At 43.5% G+C, this 17,354-nt stretch overlaps 1 protein-coding gene across 4 annotated transcripts in view; it reads left to right on the top strand.

The window, feature by feature from the left end:
- Window positions 1-17,354, top strand: part of LOC147427137 (Polynucleotide adenylyltransferase family protein) — a 133,456-nt gene that overhangs the window by 66,630 nt on the left and 49,472 nt on the right. For all 4 annotated transcript variants that reach the window (XM_086498019.1, XM_086498018.1, XM_086498017.1 and 1 more), the window contains exons 5-10: window positions 3,892-3,941; window positions 4,053-4,151; window positions 4,245-4,354; window positions 4,430-4,557; window positions 7,949-8,015; window positions 8,092-8,172. In XM_086498019.1, coding sequence (XP_086354145.1) covers window positions 3,892-3,941; window positions 4,053-4,151; window positions 4,245-4,354; window positions 4,430-4,557; window positions 7,949-8,015; window positions 8,092-8,172 — 535 coding nt within the window. The remainder of the gene's footprint in view (window positions 1-3,891; window positions 3,942-4,052; window positions 4,152-4,244; window positions 4,355-4,429; window positions 4,558-7,948; window positions 8,016-8,091; window positions 8,173-17,354) is intronic.

Raw genomic sequence — 17,354 nt, 5'->3', positions numbered from 1 at the left:
CTTTGCACTCGTACAACAAAGCGAACCCAAGCTACATCAGGATCAAGATACATTTGAGCAACCAAGGGGGAAATAACATCATAAATCATCTCGCGGAACGCCTCATGCAAAAGATAACACTTTGTTGATGTGCACTAGGCATTTCTTAGAAAGAGGCTGATCAGAGTGTAGTTGCCCATAGCGCAACAACATCACAACAGGAGCATGATCAGATAAAAGCAAAGAATGGTCTATGCGCATTTTGCATACAAACTCATCAAATTGTTGCATGCCGAGGACATACGACCGATCTAATTTTGCACGGTATGTAGATAAGGCATTATGTTGAAATGTGTACCATGAAACATTAGGATGCAAGAGGGTCCACAAGTCCAACATCTGTGTGCATGCAACAAGATTTGTCCAAGCCTGCAATTCTATGCTCAGCATATGGGAATGTCCTGTGGTATTATCCGATAAAGCATGTGCATTGTTAAAATCACCACAAAGCAGAACATTGGAAAGCCATGGATAAGAAGATATCTCATGCCATAAAGTAGCTCGTTGTCCTGAGGTTGTATACGCATAGACACCATCAAATTCATACATCTGACCATTGATCATACATTGGACCACCATCCAACGACCCTCTGGATCATTATACGCCAGAATTGGCTGCAACTCATGCCTAACCATAATCAAAACACTCGAAAAATCCGACAAACCAGCATAAGCTATCCAGTATCTTGCAAAGTAGGAGCATTGCCCAGTATATTCATGCTGATTATGCTCTTGCAAAACCACAATGTTTGCCATACATGTATGTACATAGTGCCAGGTTAATCTCCATTTGTCAGGGTTACATAACCCACACACATTATATGAAATGCATTTAACACAACTATGCATTGAAGACATATGTACAGAGGCAAAGTAAGGGAGGGACTAAGTTGACGTGCCCATAAGCACATCAACATCAGCAGCCCGTGACTCAACCACAGTATTCTGCATGCCTGTCTCAAAGGCAACAAGGCCTGCAAGTGATTGAGAAGTACCATAAATCACGGCATCTCTGTAAGAGTGCACCACCTTATTCCACCATCAGAAGAGGTTTCAGGGAAGAGGGGATCTATCTGTCGAGTCCACCTTTTTCCCCTTGTTTTTGGTTTCAGGAGTAGACACAGACTTTCCTTTACCCCGAGGATTGGGGAAAACAACAGGTTTGACCTTGCCTTTATCCACAGATAAAACGTCAGGCAATGCAGAAATGCAGGTCCCACAGTTGCGCAAGCCACGCAGTCCGCAGTCCACTCAGAGGCGAAGGTCACGCTGGAGTCCACTTGTGCTAAGGTTGCAGCCAGACAGGGCGCGCAACGCAGCTTTCGTGCAGGGGATCTTCTCTTGTCACCTCAGAATTTCACACACCACACACACACACACACACACACACACACACACACACACACACACACACACGTATATGTACAACTGCCTGGTTTTGTCCGGGCACGTCAAATGGCTAGGAATCTCCACTCCTCGTGGGATACTCCTTAAAAATGGTTGTTGGCCTTGGGCCTCTAGTCCTCATAAAATTCCCCTCTTAGGGGAGCGTGAATTTTTTTGGGAAACTTACTAGGCAATAAATCCCCTCTCCCACTCTCTACGCAATACCACACGCTACGCGCGACTAGTCTCCCAAACACATCACACAACCCCCCCCCCCCCTTCGCCCCCCTTGGGTTAATGTGGCAGCTACCGCTGGAGCATCCTCTCATGATAACACAGTAGGCAGCGTTCCGCTATGATTATTACTCTTCAAATCTTGTACCAGAACCGGTATTTATAAACTAGGTGAGGGTTCTACCCCTCACTTAGCCTTGGCACTTGTTTTTTCCTGTGTGAGCATAAATAGTGAGCTTTTCTAATTATGTGAACTACTGCGTAATGGGTTGCAATGGGGATGGTGGAACACAAGGCATAGTTACCCGGAACGGGAAATCGTAACAGGGAACGGGAACGGAAACATGCATGAAATGCCATTCCTTTTTTCAAATACTCACGTCTGAAACACGGAACGGGAAATTGAAATGAGAACGTGGAACGTGGACCTGAAAATGGCCATTCCCTGTAACTATGACACAAGGATACGTCTCAGGTTGGTTGAAAATCCATGGTTTCTGATTTTGCAATACTGTGCAAAAGCATGCTTAACACTTAGTTGGTTAATGATGGTTACGTCCGTCTACTGGTTGGATTAGCAGTTCGTCTGCGTTGTTTCTCTCACATGGGTTTGCGCCACTGTTTACAATCTCACTTGCGGATTCCTGTTCACGTATTGGTTTGATAAAAATCACACATTTAATGAGGTTTTTTTGCTCATGGTTAAGGATTTTGGCGCTATAAATCTCTGGTTTTCTGTCGAAAATTCTCTTTCCTTGTCTTTATGCTGCCGAAAACTTGGTGGATTTTAAAAACTTAGGGTAGTATTCTTATCCATGAAAAATAATTAGTGGTTTTTTGTATTACTTAACACCAAAGGCTGACTGATTGTTTGTTTGGCTACATATCGTGATATTATTTTTAACCAAAGTTACTAAGTGTGGTAATGAGACTACCTTTGATGTTGTAGCATTTTTTTTAAAGATAACGTGACTAGATTGGCTTACTAATTGTAGTATGGCAGATTCCATATAGGATTCGATTTTGCCTATCCAATTTGGCTACCTTGAAAACTATCAATGGTTTATTTTGGTTCTAAAAGCTGTGCATTCAGAGACATTTTTTATACTGTTTGGGATATGCACTTATCTCATGGGATATGATGCGCTATTGGGCAGATACGTACATCATCACATCAGCTCCAGATCGAGATTGGCCGATTTCGAGGGGTACCAGCAGGGGCCATGATATGTCACCTATGTCCCTTAGAGCGAGAGACAGAGCTGCACTACACATGTCATTGCTCGGCGTACTATGAGATACGAGGCCGCTTCCACTGTCTGTTCAGAGAGGGTTTTGGACCATTTTATAGAGTCATGAGATACGAGGATCAAAGATGTCTTGTATCGTTCCTACTAGAGCTGTGCAGACTTAGGGAGAGCTTGCTGAGGACATCAGGGGAGAGACAGTCTTAAAGACAGATCACAGATTTCTTTACACCAGCCAGGGGAGAGCCAGAGGAGCAGTCATCACAGCAGATGTCAGAGCCCACTCACACTAGAGGTACGTTGATTGATCGAGCCGTTGAGCTAGGCAGATCCAGACGCCCACGACCTCGAGGGGTATCCCACCATCGACGAAGGCTGCAGTAGAAGATCCAGATCACTCTAGCTCGACATGCAAGACACCCAACGAGAGTACTGACCATGGAGGATGTTGATGAGATTCGACAACGACCGATGAGAGATTTCATTTGAACCCACCCCCCCTCCCTCTATCTCGTTTCAGTTCCGGATCAGCTTCAGATTCATTTCCTTAGCGTTTTAGTGTTTTTTTAGTCTTAGCTCTTTGTACTTTCCGTACTCAGACATGGTATTAGATTCACCAATTGTAACTTTTTGGTCTTATAGGTCATTTTGGCCTTTCTAAGACGTTAATATAACATTTCATTCTCTCTCTCTCTCTCTCTCTCTCACACACACACACACACACGCACACGCACACACCTTTTTCTTTTGGTAACGACCCCCCCCCCCCCCCCCCCCCCCCCCCCCCCCCCCAGCTCGAAGATAGGTGTGCACCTATTCCTAGTTAATTGTGGGCAAGTAGCTTTTAAGCATTTGATAGTGTTTTGTTTATCAAAAGGAGTCAGTAGATCGTTTCTTGAATAAGTAAGTTCAGGAAAAATCTGAAGAGACTTTATCGTATGGATAAAATGTCCCTGCTGTTACAAACGATTGTTATTTTTGGCAGCCTCTTCTACAATATCAACACAGGTTCTGTAGAGGATTTTACAGGCAGAGGTACCTGCCAAAATCACCCACTTCTAAGCCTTGCATTATCACGTGCTGTGAATGTAATTTTCTCATGCTATTTTCTTTTCATCCCTTTTTTTGTTGGGGCGGGGGAGACAGGGCTATCCGACTTGTGCAAAGGCATCATTGCAACTCCTTTACCTCCAAAAACTACTTTTCTGGATGACCCACTCCGGGTTTTGAGAGCAGTCAGGTTCGGTAAGTGGGTGAGTGCTGGCTTCTATATATTGGACTTTTGCTACTGTAGTTCTTCTCATTTTCCATTGTTTAACCGATGTCCTTCTAATACAGCTGCGAGGTTTGACTATATAATGCAAGAAGATCTAAGAGAAGCAGCTGCCAATTTGGATGTCAGAACTGCTCTGTTAAACAAAATCAGTCCAGAGCGGGTTGGAGTAGAGGTAATTGTGGTTTTATGTTTTTAAAGGTGCTTGGCATAGTTTTAATGTGCGGCAACACTTTCACAACTCCTTCAGATTGACTTGATGATCAGTGGTGCAAATCCAGTCCGAGCCATGCAAGAGCTAGTTGATTTGGATCTCTTTTGGGTTGTCTTCAGATTGCCGCAAGAGTTGAAGAATAACATACCTTATGAACTTAAAAGGTGATTTGCTGCGATATTTATAGGGGAGAAAAGCAATCAGGTTGTGATTTCATTGTAGAAGGGTGTGGTCAAATACACTGATAGTAGTGGGTAATATATCAGAAATCTGTATTTTATGTTCTACCTTATAAGATATAGTTGCTCCATATTGTTGTACTACTGCCTCTTCTGGCAAGTTCCTATATATGCTTGAGGATAAGTATGTCTCTATGTATTCATGCATGTACTTAGTACGTGTGTAAGCAGAATTTGGTTGGTGCTATTTTGGGCCATGAAATGTGTTCGTGTTATTACCGTCGAAATGACAAGGGGAAGAGTTTACAACTTTGCCGCGAAGTCAACTGGGCAACCAGCTGGGAGATTTTTAGGCGGCAACCCCGAAACGGGCAAATGCTTGTAAATGTGCCAAGTGGCACTTTCCTGTGTACTTGCCTCATGTAGAATAATGGGCGCTGAATTTTAACCTGGGAGAGGCCTCATTTTGCAACTATCACAGGTTAAGAGCTATGGAGTGCTTGTTTTCCTCTCTATGTACAGTGTGGTGCTAGGAGTGATGCCCTGCACACTACACACTGCTCTCTCTCTCCTTTACGTGCAGTTATGTGATGCCCCACAAGAGGGCTCTTTATTTGACTGATTTACAGCTGTGTGGTTTCATGCTTTTGTGCTGAGGCAAGAGCCTCCTTGAGCAGGAACAGGGGTAGCTAATTGCTACTCCAAAGCATGCACCGGTGAGGGTCATACCCTCACCGTACAGGTGTGTTTTCAGCGCTGTGTATTTGACTGCTTTTCAGCCATACGGACGTCAGAACCATTGGGAATAGTGCCCCACTGGCAGAGGACAGTTAGGGGACTGTTTGGGGCTGAAAATAGGGCAAAAACCAGTAAATACAGCGTGCTGAATTTATTGTTTTTGGGCAGGAATCAGAGGGTTTATGCCAGTGGAAGTGAGTTCCAGCAGGGGAATTGGTTTCGTACAAGTTTTGGGGTTGTTATGTTGCCAAAATTTGGCCAAAACAGGTGGTATCTAGCTGGATACAGGTAAAGGATTCCCAGGACTTTACTTTGTAATTTACCCTCTCAAAGTATAAAGAAATACCGATAGGCCAATTTTGGGGCCTACAGGCTGTCAGCGTCTGCTCGGAGCATTCTAGCTTCTGAGCCGTGTGTGTGCTTAAGTGTTAATTCCCGTCGTAGGTTTCCTTTACTCGTTCTCTCTGTGTGTCTAAAGTAAAGAATTTCGGGTGAAAGCCAAAGCCTACCACCCCACGGCCGGTTTTTGAGGGAGGCAATCTCCCCCTTGAGTATGTCCATCTCTTCCTTCATTGTGTCTCTCTCCTTATTCCATTCTTCTTTATCCTTCATTCACTCTTTGATCAAGGACACTTTCTCTTGCGACTGCTTACTATGGATAAGCTATGTACTCCAAAGAATTGTGGGGGTCTAGTATCTACATATATTACATTTGTGTTCTCATGTCATAGCAAGAAAGGCCACGCAGTTATTGGTATTTATGGAACAAAAACAGCCTTGTACGCTGATGTTTGCTTTTTTGTGTTCTCATGCGTTTTCCACATCTGCTTTTGGTCACTGACAGCCTTTATATTGGGAGTGTGGTTTAAGGGCTAAGAGAACCTATATAGACCCTATCACTTCATGTCTGAGAGATACATGAATCGTGACCCATCATTTTTTAGGTCATCAAAACATGAACAAAAGTAATCTAATAGCATCACCCAAGGCATAGGAATAGTCTCCTATCAGAAACTTAGTATTATTGCTTTAAAATATCATCAAAATAGTTGACATAAGCATTCATAGTGTAGACACAAAATTCATCCAAAATCACAATATATATGCCTAATTGACAGAGCAAGAGGAGAGAAACACAAAATAATAGTCGAAAATCAATTTGAATTACAAAAAAGGAATCTACGTGATTATTGCAATGTACTCAATGTAGCAGTAGATCTTCTTGTACAATGCTTATCCAAAAAGCTTTCCCTTCTTTTGGAAAATTTGAAGCTAAGATTCGTGGCTGCCGTCTTGTTTCTAGTCTTGTAGCTGATTGGAAACAAGTAACGCAGCAATTATTGTGGCATGGTCAAGATGATGTAAGTGGCAATTCACTTAGACTTGAGAGCTTGCATTGGAGTTTGGTTTTTGATCAGACTATTGTCTAGCGGTCTCCTAGGTAGGCATATTTTCTCTCCCGAGAAGGCATTGATATCATCTCAGATGTTGTCAACACCGCTGGGCATGTAATTTCATTTCGGCAGGCTGTTGTTACCTTTTGTCTTGGAACGCATTATAGACAGACATGGCAGATCATTAAGGATATGGTTGATTCCAGATCTCCCATTCTGTTGCTTGCTTTTGGGGATCCACTTGCTGATCGGCTCTATGCTGGTTCTTCGATCCTATCTTTATCTGCAAAAAAGTGTATCGAAATTTGCAGTCATCTTCTTGGATAGACGATCATTGTAATAGCATATGGAACATGAATAAAGCTACTACATGGTGGCGCAACAAAGTTATGAAAGTGTGGCATGCTAAGCTTCCGTTGAAAGAGTGACTGTTTATGTGGAGATGCATCGTTGGGGTTCTCCCAATTGGCAAATTTCTTTGATCTAGAGGGTTGCCTTCCTTGCGATGTGTTCGTTGTGGTGTTGGCACTGAGGATATTCCACATTTATTGTGGTTTTGTTCTCATACGCAGCGGTTTGTGGATTTCGTCTCTCTTCGCACTTGTTTCCCTGGGATACCTTTTGGTCGATATTTCTGGCTTTTTGGAGTGCTTTCACCGGCACTTTGGCCGTATGCATACTTTTTCGACTGGGTCAGATTCTGGATGCTTTGGACAGTTTGGAGAGCACAGAATTTTCTCATGTTCCAGCAAGTTCAGGTGGATTGTGCATGCTTTTTCAAAACCTCTATTCGACAGGCTCTTAAATTTGCCCATGATTTTGATGGGCTCTCCTCCCCTCATTACGAGCTCTACTTTGACTGTTTCCGATTTACCGCATGTAATGTTTTCTATGGGTTTTCTTCGCTTGAGGTTTCCCATTAGTAAATCAGCATCTGATATTACTTAAAAAAAAGGGGGTTTGTGTGAAGGAGAGGATAAGGTGGCTGCGAAAGATGACAAAATGTTGCTATCCACATTGCGGGTGCCAGGTAGATGCTCAGCCGAACTACTGCAGTGGGCAGAATGTGATGACAAAATAGGTTGAGTATGAGGGTGGACTATGTGTGGGAGGCAACTAAGAGGCTGAAAGGAGCGGCTGAAGAAATTAAGCAGCTGAAAGAGAGAGAGAGAGAGAGAGAGAGAGAGAGAGAGAGAGAGAGAGAGAGAGAGAGAGCACTTCGAAGCTTTTCTTGGTTTGCCCAGGTTGTGCTTGGGAACCTTCAAAGCTATGTTTGAGGTTTTGGCTTTGTTTGGAGCTCCCAAATTGACAGTATGTGTATTACTTCAGCATTGCAGCATATTCTGCTTACGTCTTAGTAATTCATAATTTTCATCTCTTGGTGCAGCCAGATCAAAGGAGGATCGGATTCTATGCAGCACTGTTACTGCCTTTGAAGCCCTTCAATCTTACACGAAAAAACAAGCAGGTTTTATTTTCTGCAAATTGTAAACTTAAATTTGCACTTTGTTTGTACTAGTTTCATCAAAATAGCAAGGATTACGGAAGTTTTCTTCCACACAGCTAGGAGGTTTTTTGCTTTTGGAGTGGAAGGGGGGGTATATCGAGGGTGGTGTATGGTTTTTGTGGACATCTCACACCACAAAGATTAAGAGTTAAGGGTAAAAAGCAAAGGATTAATGTCAAAAACTGATAAATTGGCATACAGGATACAATAAATGATTACAAATTTGATAACACTGATAAATTGGCGTACAGGATAAAATCAAACTTTACAAATTTGATGCCTTTATATGTCCTTTGTTACATGAATTATAAAACCCTAAAACCCAATGCCTAAGTACTTGTTTCTAGTAGTAACTTAATATCTAGATTAAAATCTTCTAATGCTAGTTAGAATGCAATAGAAGGGAACCTATGTGAAGCGTGTGACCTAGTTGGAGGGAGAGAGCAGTGATGAGAAAGAACGAAAGATATATTTAAGTCTTTTAAAGGCCGAAGTCGGCCTACGAGACACATCAATGTAAGTACATGTGTGTCCTCTTGATATCTAGGATATGACAATGAGTATGAATTGAAGCGCTACTACAAAAACCCCTATGCTATGAGGTGAGAGGGGTATAAGCATGGGTGGAGAGGAGGGTAGTGATAAAGGGATGGAGCTCTATGGACGTTCCCTCTAGAGTTCAGATCTTTACCACCAGATCTTTACCACCTTTGCTTGTAACTTCTGGCTTTGGTGGCATTCTTATTCTTTGCCCAATAGCTTTCGTGGTTTCTCTTTGCTCTATTTGATCTACACTTGCTATTGTCTGATTGTCTTTAAGCTCTTACGATGTTCTGATTGATGGAGATGAATCATCTTCAATAAGATCTGCTTTGATATAAGTCTCCATTTTAACTATGTTTGAGGACCTTGTACTGTCATCCGTGGGTGACCAGTCTTGGTCTTTTTCTTTGTTTTCTGTGACAACTGCATCTTCATTGAACTCTGTATCTCTAGGGATTTTTGGGCCATTGGCATTCCCATTATGATGTCGTCTGGCATATCCTTTGCTGTGATCACATGGAAGTGAGCAGTAATGTTCTGTAAACTTATTTTAATGGTGGTGGAAATGATTCCACAGCATTCTGCTCGTTTGTTTCCTGATATGCAATACTCTTCCTTTTCCTCAACAGACATTGTGAAACGATGGATTTTTTTTTCTTAACTCAACATTTAACTCTTCTTTCACTTGGAAGTTGTTGAAGACTTGGATACAAGTGTATCCTTTATAAAGGTCAAGGAGCTTGTCAACATTGAATATCCATCCAAAGCAAGGTCTATAAGTTCTTGAATACGAAAAGACTTCAGCTTTAGACTGTATCTCTATAGTTCTTTAGGTAGACGTAGATATATCCTTTTATCTATTCTTTAAGGGAAGAAGCTACTGATAAGAGTATCCCAAAATCTTTAGTTGTAGGTGGAAAGTGTATCTCCGTCCTCCATCTGCAGATAATTCCATGCCGTTAAAATTTCTGCTTCGTGTTGTGGTGTTAACCATCGAGACGAATTTAACCCCAGAGGTGCCTTGTGTCACGAGGACGTAGCAAATGCTAATTACTGTCAGCAACTACTAACCTTATTTGTTGGTTTCTGTTGGGAAGGGCACGTTGCCACGAGATGGTTGGGCCAATCGACAGTGGAATCCAAGCAGTAAAAGGGTGTCTAGGCTCAGTTCAAAGTCATTTAGGCCCCTCGCTACACTTATAAGTTGGTGGGTACTAGGAATTAACTCTAGAGAGGCATGGACACATGACACTGTTAGGTGCCTATAGCCCTCCCTATACACGCATCCCGAGGCCTTTCCGAGGCTCCCCAGGCGATTTCCTACAGTTTAGGTGCGAAACCCTAAACCTGCAAAAAAACACAACAGGTTGTAATTCTCTGTTTTGGACCGTCTCGAGCGAAGCGAACACATCTACTCGTGTTTCAGATTCTTCCGCACGCAATGGGACAGTTCCCCTTCGAATCGGACGAGTTTTCACGCGAGAAAACTCTTCGCTTTTGCGCGATGGAACTGTGCGTACTTGTATGGGATTAGCAATTAGCTAATCCGGTTCCTGTTCAAAAGGCTCTTGCCTTAGCAAACGCGCATAAACCCTCACAATTGTACATGGTCATCCGAGTAGCCCATCTAGTGGGGCATTACCATACGTGCCAATAGGGGGAGAGAGATACGCGAGAGCAAGTCATCGCGTTGCATGAGACAAGGGAGAAGGCAAGCTTTCCATTAAAGCTGTGATCACCTGCACCCACTACTCACCCACACACTGTAAAGCACACAGTAAGTAAAAATCAGCCCCCTTCTCAGATTTGGGCGCTCCCTCTTCTTGCTGAAAGTGGCAAATTACTGCAGAGCGCCTTTGCTAAAAACATGGCACCCTAAAAAGGCAACTCGCTTCAATCGATGCCGGAAAGTTGCCAGTGATGCCACATCAACACTCCTTTGATTTGCGACAGAAATCGCGGCTCAAAATGTAGGTGTCCATATGAGAGTGCCACCTGATCATGCTCTCTCTCTCTCTCTCTCTCTCTCTCAAAAATGTGCGCTCCTTGCCGCACTGTCGAAGCAAGGGACTTGCCAATACACCGTATGCGAGCCACAAACGGCTCCAAGCACACAACAAGCCTAAACTAGCAAGCTCAAGAGAACAAAGGGTGTGTCACTCACCGCTCTACGCTCGCCTTCGTGGTGGATTCCTCGCCGCGATGAAGAAGAAGCTGTAGTCGTGCCGCGCTCAACCGCTTCGTCGCCGTCGTGCCTTCGTAATGCTCGATCGCACACACTCTCCCTCTCTCTCTCTCTCACACACACACACACAAGGAGGTGAAGAAGAAGAAGATGGAGATGGAGCAAGAGCACTCTTCAATTGCACAAATGAGAGAATGAGTAAAAATTAGGTTTAGTTGGCTTTTATAGGAGCTCACCCCATTCACACTTGGGCGCCCATGCTTAGCCAACTAATCCCTTGAATGTCCAAGTTAAAGTGCGCCTCTCATCGACGATCACTCTACCTTTCCTTATTGGACCGACAAGCCCGGTACCTGACTCTACCAAATACATAATACACGTCCGTCGTAGGTGATGGGTGTCCGTGTGCCGTGAGGGTTAACATGCCCCCCTTCCTGATGTAGATTCCGTCCTCGGAAGCTATTGAGTTGAAGCTGGGTCGTCGAGGTGGAAGAGCATTTGAGATGAATGTCCTTAGCCTTCTTCAGTCACTACAAAATCAAACAACATTGGCACAGTAATTGCATTCTCTTAAAAAGCATATGCAGTTTTAGGTAGACAAATTGATTGGTCAAAGAATTTCAAACAATTTGGTAGCAATGAACATTAAATTGCAATGTAATCAAATGCATAAACAGATGTAAAGGTAGAAAATTAAACAAGTCTGGGGTCGCTAATTTGACGGTCGAAAAGCACTAGAGATCGAATATTAATACCATGGATAAGCTTCTTAATTTTCAGTGGTCAATTAAGTTGTTTAATCGCGAGAGCCAAGTATTCATGCTCGAGGGCTGACTAGAGGCTATATCTAGAAAACCTTGTAGTTAAGCTACCATAAAAGGAATTTCTCATGAAATCATCGCCGGACTGATTACTTTTTCTTTGACCCCCCAAGGTCTTTTCACATTGATTCAATTATGATGTGTGTGCTTATTTTGTATGCCTTGGGTTTTTTGCTTTTCAAGGAAAAGCGCCCACGCTGGGAACCTCTAGGGCTCAAGTACCATAGGCGATACATGTGAGTGAAGTACCAAATCAAGCTGAGATTTCTCTTCCAGCTTAAAATTTTACATTGTGGCACTTTGATTTTTTGCTTGTTCATTTTCAGCATTTTAATTTTGTAACTTTGGGAGGTCATATAACACTGTTACATTCCCCAGGCTCATCACATTAGTAAACTCCCTTTATAATACTTAAGCTAAAAGTCAATAGGGTTAAGCCCACTAGAAAGCCCTAGTACATTTCATACAATGCTGCCTAAATCGGATTAAGAACCTAAGTAACCATTGTTTATTAGGAAGGCATTCCCCATGGTATTAAGAGAAGATTTCTAATACCTAGCTTGGTCAAACTAGCTTAGTCGGACTGCTTGATCTTTAAACCTAGACAAGTGATTATGACAAAACATTGCATTGAATTAAATGTTTGATACTAAGCCAATGCGCTGAATAGTATGCTACCAATCACAATCAAAGCAGACAAACATGGATGCAAAAAGATAAGGGCAATGCTAATGGATAAGAAACACCTGTTTGTGTCGATGGTCGCGCTTGATTTGAAGAGTGAGTCGAGATAAAGATTCCATGAAGGTCCAAATCCTATCAATAGCAACACGCTCCTGTACACACTAGGAAACAAAAGGAATACCTCCAGGAGGCACATCAGTGGGAAAAGAGAACTTTGCTAATCACTCAACTCTAAAACAGAAACACTCCTATCGTACTAATCTTACCTATCCTCCATTACTCAAGTGATGAGGATCAAAGGTGTTTTATGGCATAGGTTTCTGTTTCACTGTACCAAATGTGACATGTGTAGGTCTGAGTCAATGTTTTGACTTTAATGTGCATACTCGTTTGCTAATTGCTCTTGCTCTTTTTTTTTTTTTTTTGTGAGTATAAAGCTTTATATGTACATTCCCTAAGATTGGAATTGAGAGGTCAGGGAAAAAGGTTGAGAGGGAAGCAAGTGAATGATGGATGTCAGCAAACACTCCCCCCTTCCTTGGGTAGATCATACCGTTTGAAATGAGCTTGTCACCCTTTGAAACCAATTATTCCAGTTGGTAATAGGTGAGGATTTTTGCCAGTAGTTTTCTATTACCCTAGGTGCCTCATCAAGCTGCAAGGGTGGTAAGGTACTCTCCCAGGATCGAACTTGAAGTGGTTCATTAGGTGATTCTTGAACACTCGGAGGTGTGGATTCTTTTGTAGCTTCATGGAGGTCCACTACTATAGATGGAGGCTGTGTAGAAGCTTTTACCTCTATGGATGTATTACAGGAGGAGCTAGAATCTTCATGGGACTCCCCCCTTCCTGAGCTAGGTGGAACAAATCGTTCTTTCTTTGGTACCCAAACTAGCTCGGGAGCGGGTGTGTAGCATTCTGTGATTTTTTTCTTTCCACGATCATTGATTCGTTTTGGAACTACGGGATTGGGCTCACTTGGGTCAGGTGATAGGTAAGAGCACACTTTACGTTTGGGCACCCAGATTTGATCATTTCCTTCATAGTATCCTTGGGCTTCCAATAGTCGTTTAGGAATCCAACGCAACGTTTCTTTACATTTCTTGGAGCGAGTGATACGTTTCTTACAAGGCTTCTGTTTTTTAGCACTAGCTATGGTCACTAAAGAAGCTTTAGGGACCCACTTGTATGTTTTCTTTGTTACCTTAGGATGAGTCTTGTCGGAAGCGATATGCATTGCTTGTAGCATATTTAAGGGTATAGGCATTTCATCCCCCTCAGGTGTTACCCAGGTCGTCCCCCTATTTCCCCAAGTGTCTATGGTTGATGCTAGGTGGACCCAATCCACATTGTCTGATTCCGTCATACCCGGTAACACATCCATGTAAGGAGAATCTTGGCCAATGTCTGTATCCTTCTTACAAGTGTAACAATATTGTAGTGGGGCCGAGTGAACTGTGGTGTCAGAGCGATGATCAATAATTGTTTTACTCCCTAAGGGGTGTACCTTACCAGTCACCAAATCCACTCTAAGGACAGAGTCTTGGAATTGCAAATACACATGATTTTTAGACCAATCGTGAACCATTTGTGCTTCCCTCATGAATGGTCGTCCTAAAATCATTTCATATGACATAAGGTGTTTAGAGAAATCCATTACAATGAACGTATGTCGTACCTTGTGTCCTAGAACTTTGATCTTAAGATCCTTGAGCATCCCCATAGGTTTGGCTATGGTACCATTTGCCATCTTTACCACAATGTTAGTAACACTGAGGCGGGGTTTTCCCATGGATTCCCAATAATCTTTTGTAACGATGCTAACCCCCGCACCACCATCAAGAATTCCCTTTATAGTTAATCCCTTGGTAGTGATGGGTAGGGTCGCATTAGACTCGTCGCCTTCAAAATACTGCCCTAATTCGTTAATGGGTACCTCGATCACAGACTCGTGTCCATCTAAGTCAAGTGATTGCACATGATTTTCCTCATCAATCATAATCGAGTCAGGCCTATTTGGTTGCGCAAACTGCGGTAATCCCGTTTGTAGCTCTCCGTTAAGGAATGCTCGAAGTGCAAGGAATAACTCAGGATCTCCATACAGCTTTGCTATGATCGTGGTTCGGACCTCAGAAGACATGAAGTCCACTAGTTTGGCAACATTCATCGGCGTTTTGCAAGGTGTAGATCCTTGACTAGGAACTGGTGAGGATGGAATCTCATATTCCTCAATGGGATCAGGTATTCCTTCGTTAAACATCCTTCCCAACAAGAAGGGTGTATGCTCACTTTCTGATGTCCCGTCCTCACTCCCTTCTTGGATGATACTAGATATGGCTAACGGTCTATGGTTCATGTGGGGTGGATGAACTTGCGTGGGAAACACTGTGTCATGAATTTTGACTTGCATGGGTTCTGGTTCTAGTTTCCTTTGAGTCTTCTCCACTAAACCTCTTAGAAGTTTCACCTGCTCAATCTCGTCTACTGGGTTTGGGTACGTCCCAATCTTCTTTTTACGATTCTTCCCTTTTTGCCCCTGCGGTTTATCTTGGGGGTCTTGGATTGGATTTGGAAACACTTGTGGTGTTTTCAGAGGCTCTTTATGATTTTCTCTTATTCGGTTTTCATTTGGTTCCATGTTACGGTTTTCTTTGTCTGTCTTTCCCTTTGTGGTATTGGTTCTAGTCTCCATTGTCTCGACTGAATCTGAATCATCCTCGAGGTCATTCATATACACGGGGTCATCTCCTGTTCCTATGTTTGTTTTGGAACTTGGCTTTGAATTTTCCGTATTCTGCGACTTCTTCCTTCGTGTCTTCTTTTTCTTTGCTTGGATAACTGAAATGGTATCTCTCTCTTCGAGGATATGGCCTGGCCCTTGAAGCATGGACCGTGTAATCGCATAAGCAGGTGCGATGGGTGGTATTGGCGATGTCACACTAGCAATTTCGACCAAATTTAGGGGTGTGATTTTAGGCGCATTTGGGTTATAGGGGCATTGGGCAATCAAGTGATCTATGCCACAACGATTACATGTGAGTATTGGCATTGCAGACGTGCTCCCTTGATTCATTTGCATCTCTATCAGATGCATGACGCATATTTTCCGCGATAGATCGACCTATGGTTTGAGCAAACGCTGCCAAGTCACCTATGTGAGGAGGTAGGGCCGGTGGAGGTACTCTTGGAATCATATGTGGGAGAGGAACGGGTACCGGTCTTGGCATATGTGTGGATGATGCAGGATATGGAACATAACCGGGCATAGGTCCACTCGGATAAGAGCTAGGGAGCGGCACTCGAGGAGCATAAGCAAGTGGTACTATTGGAGGTGTGGGGGCCATGTGTGCATAAGGGGCTACAGGCACATATGGTCGAGGCCCCATATTAGGTACTACGACACTAGGTAGTGGCACTGCGCTAACTGTAGATATCATCGGTACATTCTCTGTCAGGCTTATCCCTGGAGTGAGCACTGGGTTTTCCTTAATAGAGGGTTGAGCCAAGTTAGGGAAGCTAAAGTTTTCGCTCGGAGGCTCAGATTGCATAGAGACCCCATGTGAAATGACGTAAGATGGGTCCATGGGGCTCATTAGAGGAGTCTCCATTTGTGATAGAGTAGGCTGTTGAGCCTTGCTCGTATCCAGAAATCTCATGGGGCCAGTTGAGAGTATATTTACCCCTCGGTTTTGCCTTTCTGATTGAATAATGCCATGGATAACATTACAGATCATTTTCTGTTGATCTTCGATGCTCGTGGCACTAGAGGTGGATTGTACAATCTCTATTCATCCTACATGGTAGGCGTGGCCAGATTGTAGATCCGTCAACACCTCAGTGTGGAGGTCGTATGTCCAATGATCATTAATGAACAATCCTTCTAGAGTCGACGTGTTAATGGTTTCTTGTGAGGTAGAAGCAATGTTGCTCCCCGTGGTTTTACTTGTCACCAACGGTACTCTAGAGGGAACTTCTGAAGGAGGCAGCTCAACAGGGCCTTCTTGGTAAGAAGTTGGTAGGATATCCACATGGATACTCTTTGGGGTTGTGGGGTCCACGTGCGATGTGAAAGGAGAGTCCACTTCCCCACCCCCTTCGTGTGCTTCATTTGCATCAGGTTCCGAGCGAGTAGCTCTACCTAATGTTTCCATGAAACGGCTAAACATACTAGTACTAGGCTGTGGAGCTTCGGGAGGTGCATGGCCTTCTCTCTCAGTGTTTTGGTTAGGGTATGCTTCCATGATTTCTGAGTCGGAGGAGGAATCACTAGCGGCTATTTTAGGGTCTTGGGTGGTGCTACCTTGTGTCCCCGCTGAGGGTCTAGAGCTTATCGTGGATGGGTAATGGGTGTCCGTATGAACAGAGGCACTACCAATGTGATCGTGCTCTAACACTCGTCCAGAGCGTAAGTGCATGTGCTTTTGATACCCTAAGGTGTCAAAAAGCTGCTCTAGGAGGCCTTGTGACTAGTTTTTAGCGTGTTTTTTTGCTAGATTTTTTAGAGCGTGTCGTGGAATGGGCCGTGTGATAGCTCGGAACGAGCGTATCGGTCAGAGGGTCGTGCCGTGCTTTACAGCCCTCCGTTTGGTCACTCTATGCCCTCGGAATCCCTAAAACTGTCAATTTCCAGTAGGGACCTATGCCCAAACTAGAAAGTCTAAGGGTGCAAGTGGGAAGAGAAAGGAGGAGAGTGGAGGACTTGTCCCACATGCTCTCATTCTCTCTTGAGGGAGTAGGGTATATATATAAGAGTGAGTCTAGTATATATCATAAGACTGAGGACTGAGGCTGGGCTTGGGCTTGGGCTTGGGAAAATGATCCCGATCCCGATCTATCTTTTATACAAACCAACCCGTCCGTTTTAAGAGTCACGTTTTTTATTTTCAAAAAATTTAGCCGTCCGCTCGCTC

This window comes from Adiantum capillus-veneris, chromosome 24 (assembly GCF_014529385.1).
Source record: "Adiantum capillus-veneris isolate H3 chromosome 24, ASM1452938v2, whole genome shotgun sequence".
Classification (NCBI taxonomy): domain Eukaryota; kingdom Viridiplantae; phylum Streptophyta; class Polypodiopsida; order Polypodiales; family Pteridaceae; genus Adiantum; species Adiantum capillus-veneris.
Note: the sequence above shows the minus strand (reverse complement) of the source record. Positions and strands in the feature narration are given on the sequence as shown.